The 15,450-nt window shown below is 32.8% G+C and overlaps 1 protein-coding gene across 1 annotated transcript; it reads right to left on the bottom strand.

Annotated features, from left to right (window-relative positions):
- Window positions 1-3,115: 3,115 nt before the first annotated feature.
- LOC133192310 (uncharacterized) lies at window positions 3,116-14,598 on the bottom strand. The gene is made up of 8 exons (XM_061328645.1): window positions 14,424-14,598; window positions 12,342-12,449; window positions 5,452-5,559; window positions 4,996-5,057; window positions 4,657-4,775; window positions 4,121-4,187; window positions 3,493-3,573; window positions 3,116-3,275 (listed from the first exon to the last, which is right to left on the bottom strand). The coding sequence occupies exons 1-8, from the start codon at window positions 14,508-14,510 to the stop codon at window positions 3,140-3,142; spliced, it is 768 nt and encodes a 255-aa protein (XP_061184629.1). The 5' UTR covers window positions 14,511-14,598; the 3' UTR covers window positions 3,116-3,139.
- Window positions 14,599-15,450: the final 852 nt, after the last annotated feature.

Below are 15,450 nucleotides of genomic sequence, written 5' to 3'. Positions count from 1 at the left end.
AAAAGAAATGTGCAAATCAATTATTTTTATAATTATTATTATTCACTCTTTTACAATTTATTATTCTAAAAAGGGTTTTTTTTAAGTTTCTTTTATTTTGTGACCTCTCGTTTGCACTTCATTGACATTATTTTTATAACGGCAATGCAAGTTAATCAGTTTATTGGGAAAACAACCGTGAAATGTGAACGTTGCACAATGAGTCCAACTTCCGTATTTGACATACACATTTCCTTTGTAGTCTTCGGAAAATTACTCCTAAGATGTAATTGAAAATAGATATTGCGCGACATAAAATAGTATGGGGTTCTGCGTATTTCGGTAGAGTCTATAACATAACCCAGTCACGGTTTTCGGGAAAATTATTTCCGGTATGGTTTTTTGTAATATAACGCATACTCGATCCCGATGCAATATAGTTTTGTAAACACTATGGTGTGTGGCAAATAATACGATCAATAGCCATAATCGGAGTCTTAATATTAGGACATTCAGGCGAATGAATGACTTTCACGAAGGTTAGGGTATTTAATAGTTATAACATGATAAATTAATAGATTGCGTTTTCATGGCCTGTTAGCCACTGGTAGAACTAGTGACCTAGTTAGCATGTGTGTATGCACAGCAGAAAAGACTTGAATTTCTTACTAATTATTTCTTACGCTAATCTTCCGAGGGTAAAAGGAATCCCGCCCATAAAGACAATCACGTACAGTGAAAAAACAAAAATCCCTAACTTGTTGACTTGCAGTTTTACAAGAAGTGATGATTCTTTAATATGACCCTGGTTTATAGCCATTAGGTCACAGAAAAAAATTTCCCAGTTACAAACCAATATAATCTAGTCTTTGAACAACATAAGCTAGTCACTGTGAAACTTTACTCAGTCACTGGAAAACCTAACCTAGTCACTGTTCAACATACTATACCCAATCAATCATAACCAATTCACTGTTCAACTGTGAGATAATGAACACACATAATTTAGTAGATATTCATGGTTTTCTAAATTTATTTAAATCCTATTTTACAGCTTTGAAATACACTGTAAAAGATGATTAAAAACTTACTGACTATAAAACTTTCTGTCAAAAATGGGTTGTTATATTTTAATTTTTTTTGACAATCACTTCAATATGTTACAAGTGAATCCCTCAAAACTGCACTGTTCTAGCTTTTCTTTCTCTTTTTCTTTCTCAATTGCGAGCTTATTAATAAATGAAACAACATAACCCAGTCACTGAACAACATAACCCAGTCACTGTACAACAAAACCCAGTCAATGGGAAACCTAACCCAGTCACAGTTCAAAATAACCCAGTCTCTCAACATCATAACCCAGTCACTGAAAAATATAACCCAGTTACTGAGAACCAAATCCCAGTCCCTGAATAACATAACCCAGTCACTGAAAATCATTACCCAGTCACCGAGCAACATAACCCAGTCTCTCAACAACATAACCCAGAGAGAAACATAACCCAGTCACTGTACAACATAACCCTGTCACTGAGAAACATAACTTAGTTTTTTAAGAAGATTACCCAGTCACTGAGCAACTTAACACAGTCACTGTTTAACCCAGTCACTATACAACATAACCCTGTCACTGAGGAACATAACCCAGTCACTGAGGAACATAACCCAGTCACTGTTTAACATAACCCAGTCACTGTTCAACATAACCCAGTCACAGAACAACATAACCCAGTCTCTGTTTAACATAACCCAGTCACTGTTCAACATAACCCAGTCACTGAACAACATAACCCAGTCACTGAGGAACATAACCCAGTCACTGTTTAACATAACCCAGTCACTGAGGAACATAACCCAGTCACTGAACAACATAACCCAGTCACTGTTTAACATAACCCAGTCACTAAACAACATAACCCAGTCACTAAACAACATAACCCAGTCACTGTTTAACATAACCCAGTCACTGTTTAACATAACCCAGTCACTGAACAACATAACCCAGTCACTGTTTAACATAACCCAGTCACTGAGGAACATAACCCAGTCACTATACAACATAACCCAGTCACTGTTTAATATAACCCAGTCACTGAACAACATAACCCAGTCACTGTTTAACATAAGCCAGTTACTGTTTAACATAACCCAGTCACTGTTTAACATAACCCAGTCACTGAGGAACATAACCCAGTCACTGTTTAACATAACCCATTCACTATTTAACATAACCCAGTCACTGTACATCATAACCCACTCACTGAACAACATAACCATGTCACTGTTTAACATAACCCAGTCACTGAACAACATTACCTAGTCACTGTTTAACATAACCCAGTCACTGAGGAACATAACCCAGTCACTGAACAACATAACCCAGTCACTGAACAACATAACCCAAGCATTCAATATGAATTAATGTGCATAATTTGGTCTCCATATATAAGGCATATATACAAAAGTGGTAAGGAAAATAATTTTTTTGACACAATCATTATTTGGAACATAAACTAATGTTAAGCCTTTTTCTAGAGCTCTGCTCCCAATTTTTATACAAATTGGGTTTAGTCACTGGGGAACTTAAAGATAAAAATAACATAGATCAATTAATCCTAAGGGGAAAAAATGGCCACACAATATTTAGACCATACAAATGTATTACAGGTACTATTTAAGAAATAATGCATGGCTGCACAAGTGTTCCTTTTAAATTACACCCAAATCCAATGGTATGAATTCTGCATGTGAAATTCATTTCACTTGTCAGAAAAACAAAACTTTAATAGATATTTTCAAAGTCAAATACATCAAATTTTATCAAATTCTTCCTACATTTAAACTAATGTTTCTAGTAAGAATTAATGATAAAACAGTCTGGGTCTGGTGTGGATTTGATTTGAATGAAATCACAATTATCAGAGTTTATGAGTTCATCTAGAGTAACCAAGTACAATTGATCAGCCCTGACAGAGTCCATTTTACATTATAACAATATTTCATCAGATGGTGATATATAATAACTGTAAAGAATCTGCAAACAAATATTGTTCAACATGTCATATAGCAATTGATGTAGAACATCTTTTGCAATGCTATCACAATCGAAATATTCCAATATAACAAATTTGCAAACTCAATCAACCGGAACATAAATTTGTTATTTCAATGGATAGAGAAGTTCTTCAGCTTCTCTATATGTTATGTTCTTGACAACAGAAGCGATAATGATTCTTGCTTCTACAAGCAATACATCCTTAAAGTATCTAACTCCTTCATTCAATCTCTGTCCTGTCCTAAAAGAGAATGAAAATAATTAAGAATAAAGTTGTCTATGGAGATCAATCAAATCAAGAAAAAATCAGATGTGAATTATGATTAAATTATGGATATGAAGAGACATATGGTTTACTTTAAAAGTTAACAATTTAGTTACAAAAATAACTCCTGATTGACATTACACAATATGCCTCTCCATTTTCTTCAACAAGGATGAATAAAAAAATATCATACTCATCTTCCAGTGTTGCCATAAGCTTTCCATTATTGCAGTTTTTCAAACTAAGGTAATGTCCTGGAGGACTGAAGAGACCACTAAAATCGACAAATTTTTTTTATTAAAAAAGTACAATGAAGAATGCTGAACATGACTTAGTTGTCTTTAATTTGTTGAAAAGGGGGAGTGGAATTAACTTGGTGCAAAATGTGTGCTTCTTTTATTTGATATTTACAAGCAAAACAAAATTTTCACAACTTTTGGTATCTGCTCTATATAATCTTTATAAGAGGAATATTATGTGTGAATGAAATTTTCCCCTACAAACAGTCTTGCTAATATGCAAAAATAAAGTTATCACCAAAAAAAAAATTATTTACAGTACATACAATATTCTTTAATGGGTACATTATGTCTACCTCTTGAAATCAATCCTTAGTAAGCAGATGTACTGATGATGTATGTCTAGAAATATATTTATAAATCTTAGTCGGACTTATATGAAGTCTTGATGACAATTTACATCACTCCAAGAGTTAAATATTCACAAAGCTCTAAAGGTGACAGGTTAAGATTCATCTTCCATGGTAAGTTTATATAGCTATATAATATAGAATAGCAAATTAAATTGAGGTATAAACTTACATGATTGTTTTTGGTTTAAACAAGCCAAATTCTTCTAAAACAAGAACACTCATTTCAGCCCATCTCTATTGGAAGGGAAAAAAATAGGCAAATAAACTTGTTTCCTTCTCTAACACACACACATACACACCCACACGCATATATATATACAGTCAAACCTCATTATCTCCAACTCAATGGGACCGAGAATAAACTTCGAGATATCTGAGGGTTCGAGATATTGGGGGTAAAAATACTTAAAATATCAAGTGCTTGGGACTTCCAAATCACTTCGACATATCCATAAGATTCGAGATACCGAAGTTCAACTGTATATATATATATATATATATATATATATATATATATATATATATATATATATATATATCATGAGTAGAGAAAGACTCTGTTCAATAAAAAAGAAAACAATCATGTTATAAATCAGTATCCATAACAACACCTGCACATGAGCAAGAATATGCAGGACTAGCCTTGTAAAATACATTGTATGCTTATACATTAAAATCTAGAGAGAGTACATATGGATGTTATCTCTTTATGAAAAAGTTTATTTCTTTCTTCCATTCCTTTCACAGAGTTATTCATCACATTATGGTCAGTCAAGTCATTCCTGTCAATCCATCGCAGATGTCTCCAGTGTGGTTCATAACACCTGTAAAAGGAATATTATAACACTCGATCAAGTTAATTTAATTTTAACCACTTGTTACAGTACATCTTGTGAAGCAAAGTGCATGAAACAGTGTTAAACTATGAAAGACATACCATAAAATTTCTTTAATTTCCAATGAATGGAATCTCATTTTATTGCCCATAAATTTAATGCAGACAATTTAAAAGTAAATAGGCTGCTTTCAATGTTTATTATTTACCTCTTATCACCCTCTTCTAATTCCAATATTTCCTTCAGCTTTGTTTTGATGTCTTTTGCAAACTGTTAAAATTTTAAAATAATTATAGGAAATTTTTCTCCTGAAAATCTCTCTGCCATAAACAGGACTGGTAGTGTAATAGAACTATTACTAATCACTTAGAGCAGGCTATACTATCCCCTTTTTAACTCTTATCTTCATTGTTGAGCTTTTATATACATATCATGCTGTTTATATATCTAAACATCAATTCTTAATAAATTTCTCTAACTTGACCTGAAGATTGAGTCAGTTTCAGAAAGTGTTGATATGGATTCAGAAAACTGATCAGAAAGTCAGATCACACCATATGATTGTGTGAAATAAACAGTAAAATTGAGTGATAAATAAGACAGAATTAAATTCTTAACCCAGGGCTGTTAGATAACCATGCATGCAACAGATACTAAAAATTACCAGAGTTGCTATATTGTAGCCTTGTATGTTTCCTGTTCCCTTGTTTATGGGAAGATCCATCCTTGGCCATTCGCACAAAGTGTTAACCAGTTTCATGGACTGTTCAGTCTATAAACAAAAAATGTTAATTTTTCATGAACAATATAGACAAACCTTATTGTTATACTTTTATGTTAAGTCAAATTTGATTGTTTTAAAAACATTTGTTAAAAAGTACTGCTACCCTACCGCATGTGTAAAGTATGCCCTCCACGTAACATTACATAGCAATGATGACATTGCATGACGAAGGGTAACAGTGCAAAATTGGGCAGAATGTATGCCCATTCGGTTTACTGTGGGTTCTTTTTTTAAAATGCTTTATTCTAAATAGATTTGGTATAACAAAGGAAAATATTTACATTTTTAAGGTTATCCCTTGAAAACCATTACTGCCTGGTGTCCATCATGCTATCTTTAAACTATTTACATTATAAAAAACTAGAGGCCCATGGGCCACAACACTCACATGAGTAACTTTGGCCCTGCTGTTCTTCACCAGACTTTCCCCAATGTTATACCTATTATGGCTCACCCTACCCCCAGGAGTATGATTTTAACAATTTGTAATCTTCACTACTCCAGGATGCTTCCACATAAATTTCAGCATATCTGGCCCAATGGTTCTTGAAAAGGAGATCTCCAAGGATTTTTTCATATATATTTCAATGTAAAAATTAGATTCCTATTGTGGCCCCACTCTATCCTAGGGGGTTCATGATTTTAATAATTTAGAATCTACACTACTCCAGCATGATTCCACATGAGTTTAAGCTTTTCTGGCCCAGTGGTTCTTAAGAAGAAGATTTTTTAATGACCCCACCCTATTTTTGCCTTTTCTTGATTATCTCCCATTGTAAGGGGGTTTGCCCCTTATTTTAACAATTTAATTTCCCCTTCACCAAAGGATGCTTTGTACCAACTTTGGTTAAAATTGGCCCAGTGGTTCTTGAGAAGAAGATGAAAATGTGAAAAATTAACAGACGGACAACGGGTGATCAGAAGAGCTCACTTGAGCTCAGGTGAGCTAATAATAAGTTTCTAGGGTAACATGTGAAATTGTTATCCCTTGAAAACCATTGATGACCTCAGCTTTGCATCAGTTCACAGGATATCAATTTAATGTGTTACCCTAAAACATCATAACATGTTTTATTTTTATAATGTAAATAGTTTAAAGATAGTATGATGGACACCAGAAGAATTTGTTTCATCAGAAATGCTCATTGGAATATTTAATGGGTCAGGTGTAGGGATGGGTATCGCCAAAAATTTCGTATCGCAATATATCACGATTTCCCCCCAAGATATCACGATAATATCATGATATTTTTACAAGCAATTTTTACAATGATTTTAAATGAATATTCATAATTTTTCCGAAAAATATGCTTGAAAAACATAACTTCACTTTTTTCATTTTTTTATTGACATAATATCAAGCAATTTTGGATGCTAGAATGCCTTTCTTTTACCCTTTTCAACATTTTTTACACTTCCTGTAATTATAATTTAAAATTTTAATAATTATAATTTGAAAGATTGAACAAATAAATGAATAATTTTCTGGAATTTATAGCTATGTACCCAAATACCGGTATTTTAGTCTCCGTATCAGGATACTGGATGCCTGTTTAACATATGTATAATTATAAAAAAAAGTATAAAGGCTATTCTTAAAATATTCACAAATAAATAAAAAAAAAAACAACATAAGTTTCTGATGATACTGTAGCTCTACTGGTTTGTACTTATAGCAATTTTTTTAAAGAAAGAGAAAAGTAGCACTTGGACTTGAAACTTTGCAACAGCAATAGAGTAATGATCCTTGATTTAGATTTATTGCAATCAGACTAAAACTGTAGGAAGAGTGACCTTTTAAAAGATTTATACAAAATTTTGATGTCAGTAACCATGGCAACATCAATCATCAAAAGCCAAAAAAAAAACTGATAAAGACAATTATGTATCTCAAAGTAGTCTATTTGCATGCTAAGTTACATTTAAATTATAGCAAAAATATAGGAGGAGTAGCATTTTGAATGTATTTCACAGAAATTTTATTTTTAGTAACCATGGCTACACTTCACCAAAATAAAACAAAAAAACGACAAACAGAATTATGTATCCTAGCGAATTCTACTTGTGTGCCAAGTAATATTGATATCAGATCGAAACTATCCCCAGAGTAGCATTTTAAAGGAATTTCACAGGAATTTCTATTTTTAGTAACTATAGCAAAAACATTCATCAAAACTGAGTCTAATGCACTGAGTTAAGTATCTTCATGTAGTCTAGTTGTGTGCCAAGTTATGTTGAAATCAGACCAAACCTGTAGGAGGAGTAGCTTTTTGAAAATTGTTTACAGACAGAGGGACAGACAGACAACTAGAAAGACAGATGGATGGATGATGGACACCTTACTAACGCATAAGCTCTTCTGGTCTCTGACCAGTAGAACATAAAACCAAACAAGATGTGCATTGTGAAACAATGATGAAGGTTGAAAGGTCAAAAATGTTTGTATGCAAAAAAAGGTCTTGTCACAAGGAATACCTTGTCACAAGGAATGCACATGTGAAATAAGAAAGTCTTAACAGCAACCATTCAAAAATTTTGGCCAAGGTTAAAGTTTTTCAAAAGTAGGTCAAAATTCCAAGGTAAAGATCATCAGATAAAATATATTGGTATCAGAAAAAAATGTTTTGCTGCAAGGAAAAGATAAATGCTATATGAAAGATCTAGCACCAATAATTCATATGTTATGGTAAAGGTTAAAGTTTTTCACAAGTAGACTAAAATTCCAAGGTCAAGGTGAGAATGTAAAAAAACTTTGGTACCAAAAGAAAGGTCTGGTCACATGGAATACATATGTAAAATATGAAAGTCCTAGGACCGGATCAACTGTGCGAAAGTTATGAACATGATTAAAGATGGGTAAATATTTTTCAGAAAGCATGTCAAATCCCAAGATGTCTAATTTGTTTGAACCCCAAGAAAGGACTTGCTCCAAGAAATACACATGTGAAATATGAAAGCCCTAGCAATTATTGTTGAAAAGTTATTGGCAAGGATAAAATTTAAAATAACCAGAAGTCTCTGATGAGACTGTAGCTCTACTGGTCTGTACGTATAACAAAGTAGCACTTGGATTTGCAACATGCATTAATAAATAGAATTATGGGTGAATTAAAAAAAAAATGACCACCAAACTGAATTTTTTTGGAAAAATTCAGCTACTTCTAACATATTTTTCACTTATATCATCATATTGCACATGCATTCTAGTTTAAAATCCTGTAGTAGCAATAGAATAGACAATTGGATTAAAAAGTTTCAGAATTTTTATTAGTAAAATTTCTTTTGAAAAAAGAAAATATCATTACACGTTAAAAGACTTTCTAAAATACATAATCACAAGAAATTATAGTTTTTTATGCTTCAAAATGGTAAAAGGGGTATAAATGATCAAATCTAGACCTTGATTTAGTATCTTCTCTTGTATGTGTGACAAAAAATTGGCTTTTTGATTGTTATTTTACATTATTTTTTCAATTCTGGTTTGAAAAGTTTTAATATGAAAAAAATATGAAGCAATAAAATTCCCCAAATTTCACTTTTTTGTCCGTTCAAACCAATTCTTTAAATCTAAGCCAAAAAAGAATTTTTATATACAAGTTCTCTTACAAAAAATACTAGATTTTGAAGTGACCCTATGTTACATTATTGTGTTGCACTCCTGACATCTGATATGTATTTTATTTAACATTGTTTTAAAAATTATTACACACAATAACCCATTCTTACTTTGTAAATTAATTTGTCGTTTTGATATTTTTGATCGTTTACGGCAGGTTTTTCATATTTTGAAGACCTTAACACATGATTATTTGCAAAGTGTAATATACATAAATTGTATATAAAACTATATGTGAAATGATGAAAACTATTCCCTGAATTGACTAGAAAATTTCTGTAATTTGTTGATAGACATAGTGTTTTGAACATCAAATAGTATCAAACATTTTTTTTCAACTCATTTTTAGTAAAGATAATTAAAAAGCATTGGTAATTATAAAGCAGTTTTGTTGCACTCCTGACTGCAGTAAAATTTAAAATTAAAATAGTAGAACACAAAAATTCATAAAGTGTTGGCAACATGAAGTGGTAATGAAATTGTGCAATATTTATAGTCCAGTACTTCATAATCAAAACGGATGAAAGTATTTGAAATTCATATTTTATTTGGAATTATTCTCTATTTATGCCAAAAAACTAGCTTAAATGTATATTTAGAAGATAAAATATATTTTATAGCATATTTTCCTTTAGAGGACAAACACAGTAACCCACCAGAAAAATTCTACTCATCATTTTTCTTTCTTTTTATTCTTATTGGATGATTTATAATTCTAACATATTTGTTGCACTCCTGACCAAAAGTATTGGGACCTTTAAAGTAGAATTGTGAAGTGAAAATTACATAAGAACTTGTTCTGTTGTTTCAGTGAAGGTGAGGAGGAATTACTTGAATTTTATGACAATGTTTTAGTGTGTTTATTTTTAACATTCATTAAAAAAATCACAAAAAAGATAAAAACAAATCTGAATTGATAAAATTGAAAAAGGAAGGATTTTAATAATAAAACTGTCAATAATTTAGTATTAAATTATACAAAAAGATCATTATTAATTAATGAATACGTCTAAGCATGAATAGAAGTGTTTTTGTCACACAACTTGAATCTTTAAAAAAATGTGTTGCACTCCTGACCATAGAAATATTGATCTGAAGCACAGACAGATCCTGTAATTGATAAATCTATTTAGTAAAAATGTTCTTTGTGTCTTTCTTTTCCAAAATAAAAATCAGAAAATCATATAAAGATAATAGATTTTTCATGCTTGGGAGCAAAACATCAAATGTTGCACTCCTGACATTATTGGGTATGCACATATACTTGACTCTAATTAATGCTGCTTGTGATTTATATAACATTTTTAAGTTTTAAACTGTCTATCAGTTATTGTTTTACACTTCAAAAATTCTTTTTTGTCTTAATTTTCTTCAGAATTTTACAATTGATGTTTTTTTGGCAACACTACATTTTTTCTGTTGCACTCCTGACATGGTATGACATTTTTTTAAACATCAGCCATGACAACAACTTGATTAAACAAAAGTTACTACAGCCCACATTTAAAGCTCAATACTTTGAATATTATCAGGAAAGTCTTTATTTTCAACATAAAGCATTATTATTTATTTCACAAATCTCCAAAAAATATTGAAATTTCAAAATGTCACAAAAAGGTGTTGCACTCCTGACAATTTTAGCATCATTTCTGGTCATAACTTTTTTGTTAATTGAGATATCAACGAGATATTTGGCAGGTATTTAGACACTATCTAAAGACATATGCTGAGACATAGAAATCTATTTTCATTGCCTGTATTTTTAGTGTGGGTTGATAAATATGCGTTTGGTCATTTTTTTTGAATTCACCCTTATGTATCTTAATGTAGTCTACTTCTGTGCCAAGTTATATTGAAATCAAACGAAAACTGTAGGAGGAGTAGCATTTTGAAAGTATTTCACAGAAATTTCTATTTTTATTAACCACATCAAAAACCGAAATGCATATAATGTATCGTAGTGTATTCCAATTGTTTGCCAAATTAGATTGAAATCAGACCAAAACTGTAGGAGGAGTAACATTTTAAAAATTTTAAAATTTTTTTTAGTAACCATGGCAACACTGTTCATCGAAATCAAAAACCGATGCATTAAATTTTGTATCTCAGTATAGTCTTCTTGTACACCAAATTATATTAAAAGCAGACTAAAACTGTAGCAGGAGTAGTGTTTTAATTAAAAGTAATTTCACAGAAATTTCTATTTTTAGTAACCATGGCAACACTGTTCTTCGAAATCAAAAAACGATGTACTAAATTATTTATCAAAGTGAAGTCTACTTGTGTGCAAAGTTATATTAAAATCAGACCAAAACTGTAGGAGGAGTAGCATTTTAAAGGAATTTCACAGAAATTTCTATTTTTAGTAACCATGGCAACACCGTTCATTGAAATCAAAAACCGATGCTCTAAATTATGTATCGTAGTGTAGTCTACTTGTGTGCCAAGTTATATTGTAATCAGACCAAAACTGTAGGAGGAGTAGCGTTTTGAATGAATGTCACAGAAATTTCTATTTTTAGTAACCATGGCAACATCGTTCATCGAAATTAAAAACCGATGCACTAAATTTTGTATCTTAGTGAAGTCTACTTGTGTGCCAAGTTATACTGAAATCAGACCAAAACTGTAGGAGGAGTATCAATTTGAAAAATTGTTTACAGACAGACGGACGGACGACGGACACCTTACTATCGCATAAGCTCTTCTGGTCCCTGACCAGTAGAGCTAAAAATATGCCCCATAATCTTTAATTCCATAAAAAGTAGTTTAATTGTAAGGCATCAGTTAAGGTCTTGACATAAGACAGTGTAGTATAAATAATAGTAATACCATTAATAATTTTCTTTATTTACCTCTCCTTTCAGATGGTTTCTATGATCTTTTACATCAGGAAACTGTACATAAAAACGATGTTCAATTTTCTCTATTTGTGAATTTTTCAGGTCTTCTTTAAGATTCTTAACCAGTTTCCTTTGATGATGAGGTGTGTTTTCTTTACTTGAAAGCTTTAAATTATATAAAAGTAAATTGTGTCTTGTATTCATTTAAAATATTATACAGCAAAACGTACATCAACACATAAACACTGAACATATTTACATATTACATTTATTGATACAATTTTTAGTGAGTCTATAATACAAATTAATACCAAATAGCTTGAAAACTTCACAACATGACGAATCTTTATTCGAACAGGACAAGCTTTCTTTTTGCTGTTCTGCACCAATCTACGCTTTCTTCTATATGTGTGGTCAGACTACAAAAAAAAGAGCTAAGCTGAGATAAAGGTTCAGTGACTGGGTTATGTTAAACAGTAACTGGGTTATGATCCTCATTGACTGGGTTATGTTAAACAGTGACTGGGTTATGTTAAACAGTTAAACAGTGACTGGGTTATGTTGTTCAGTGACTGGGTTATGTTGTTCAGTGACTGGGTTATGATCCTCAGTGACTGGGTTATGTTAAACAGTGATTGCCTTATGTTAAACAGTGACTGGGTTATGTTGTTCAGTGACTGACTTGGTTATGTTGAACAGTGACTGGGTTATGTTGAACAGTGACTGGGTTATGTTAAACAGTGACTGGGTTATGTTGTTCAGTGACTGGGTTATGTTCCTCAGTGACTGGGTTATGTTAAACAGTGACTGGGGTATGTTGAACAGTGACTGGGTTATGTTAAACAGTGACTGGGTTATATTAAACAGTGACTGGGTTATGTTAAACAGTGACTGGGTTATGTTAAAAAGTGACTGGGTTATGTTGAACAGTGACTGGGGTATGTTGAACAGTGACTGGAGTATGTTGAACAGTGACTGTGTTATGTTCCTCAGTGACTGGGTTATGTTAAACAGTGACTGGGTTATGTTGTTCAGTGACTGGGGTATGTTGAACAGTGACTGGGGTATGTTGAACAGTGACTGGGTTATGTTAAACAGTGACTGGGTTATGTTCCTCAGTGACTGGGTTATGTTCCTCAGTGACTGGGTTATGTTAAACAGTGACTGGGTTATGTTGTTCAGTGACTGGGTTATGTTGAACAGTGACTGGGGTATGTTGAACAGTGACTGGGTTATGTTAAACAGTGACTGTGTTATGTTCCTCAGTGACTGGGTTATGTTGAACAGTGACTGGGTTATGTTAAACAGTGACTGGGTTATGTTGTTCAGTGACTGGGTTATGTTGAACAGTGACGAGGTTATGTTAAACAGTGACTGGGTTATGTTGTTCAGTGACTGGGTTATGTTGAACAGTGACTGGGGTATGTTAAACAGTGACTGGGTTATGTTGAACAGTGACTGGGTTATGTTAAACAGTGACTGGGTTATGTTAAACAGTGACTGAGTTATGTTGAACAGTGACTGGGTTATGTTGTTCAGTGAGTGTGTTATGTTGAACAGTGACTGGGTTATGTTCCTCAGTGACTGGGTTATGTTGAACAGTGACTGGGTTATGATCCTCGGTGACTGGGTTATGTTGTTCAGTGACTGGGTTATGTTGAACAGTGACTGGGTTATGTTAAACAGTGACTGGGTTATTTTGTTCAGTGACTGGGTTATGTTCCTCAGTGACTGGGTTATGTTAAACAGTGACTGGGTTATGTTGTTTAGTGACTGGGTTATGTTGTTTAGTGACTTGGTTATGTTGTTTAGTGACTTGGTTATGTTGTACAGTGACTGGGTTAGGTTGAACAGTGACTGGGTTATGTTAAACAGTGACTGGGTAATGTTGTTCGGTGACTTGGTTATTTTGTTCAGTGACTTAGTTATGTTTCTCTGTGACTGGATATGTTCCTTTGTGAATTGGTTATGATGTTCGGTGACTTAGTAATGTTTCTCTGTGACTGAGTATGTTCCTCAGTGACATGGTTATGATGTTCAGTGACTGGGTTATGTTGTTCAGTGACTGGGTTATGTTGAACAGTGACTGGGTTATATTAAACAGTGACTGGGTTATGTTGTATAGTGACTGGGTTATGTTCCTCAGTGACTGGGTTATGTTAAACAGTGACTGGTTATGTTAAACAGTGACTGGGTTATGTTGTTCAGTGACTGGGTTATGTTGAACAGTGACTGGGTTATGTTGTTCCCCAGAGAATGGATATATCGTAGCCCAACTGGTCTAGTTCTCATAAAATGTAATGTGAAACCCTAGACAGTGGGTTATCCTTCTCAGTCCTCATCTTTGCCTCATTATTAGTTTATTAGAAGTAGAATAAATAATGCATACTTACATCTTCTCTTGCTTTGCTTTGTTTCTTTTGGTTGTTTCGTTTGTCTCTGTCATATCCCTGGTGACATTCCAAGATTTTTTTGCCCATAATAATGAAAGGGATAGCATCATATTCTATATGGGGTTCAGCATTTTCCTGTGTGTCCACAAATCTGATATGGGATTTATCAATCTCTCCTACGTCTACAGTAATTGCAAAAGAATTTTCAGTGTAAATTGGTATTAACAAATGTGAATCTGATAAAGGGGGGGGGGGGTTACTTTGAACAAATACATAAAAAAGTTTCTAAGTTCAACTTCTCAACTTTTCTGGAGAATAAGTTGAGAAGTTTTAAAATGTTTACAACACCCAAAACACCAACAACACAGACAATGGACAAATTTCAATCACAAAAGCTCATGTGAGCCTAGAATGGGGATGGTTACCTTCCTATTACTTGTTCGACCCGCGTGGTTTCGACATAAATCCATGTTCGACACAAGTGGTTTTGTTCTGAAGCAATTAATTAACACTTGCAACAGTTTCACATTTTGTTTTTGTCTACATAGGATTTTTTTTTTATCGACAATGCATATTTTAATTATTAATTTAAAAGCTATTATGTTATCAATATACAGCTACCCATGTACTTACCTGTGAGTAGGTCAAAACCACTTAATAGGTCGTAACCATGCAGGTCAAACACGGAATCAAAATGTAACCACCCGACACCATGAGTCTATGGTTCAGGTGAGCTTAAAATGGTTACAATAATGAGAAGATTCAAGAAATTATTTTGCTAAAGTTGCATTTAAAAATAAAATATCGCATCAAGACCTTACCAACATCCTTTCCAAATTGTTTGGAACTTTTTAAACAGGGAACCTAGAGGAAGTTGCATAATCATACTCCTGTAACAACTTGTCCAATTTTGTAGAAAATGTCACATACCCAGATAGTGATGTTGATTTTCCATCGAACAGATCTTTCCAACTGTCACTATGGATAAGAAAAAAAAAATAATAAAAAAAACAACTGTTAACACTCG

The sequence above is a fragment of the Saccostrea echinata genome, unplaced genomic scaffold (assembly GCF_033153115.1).
Source record: "Saccostrea echinata isolate AGI-Se365-2 ecotype Australia unplaced genomic scaffold, CSIRO_AGI_Sech_v1 ptg000001l, whole genome shotgun sequence".
NCBI lineage: Eukaryota > Metazoa > Mollusca > Bivalvia > Ostreida > Ostreidae > Saccostrea > Saccostrea echinata.
This window is presented reverse-complemented; position numbering and strand designations above follow the sequence as displayed.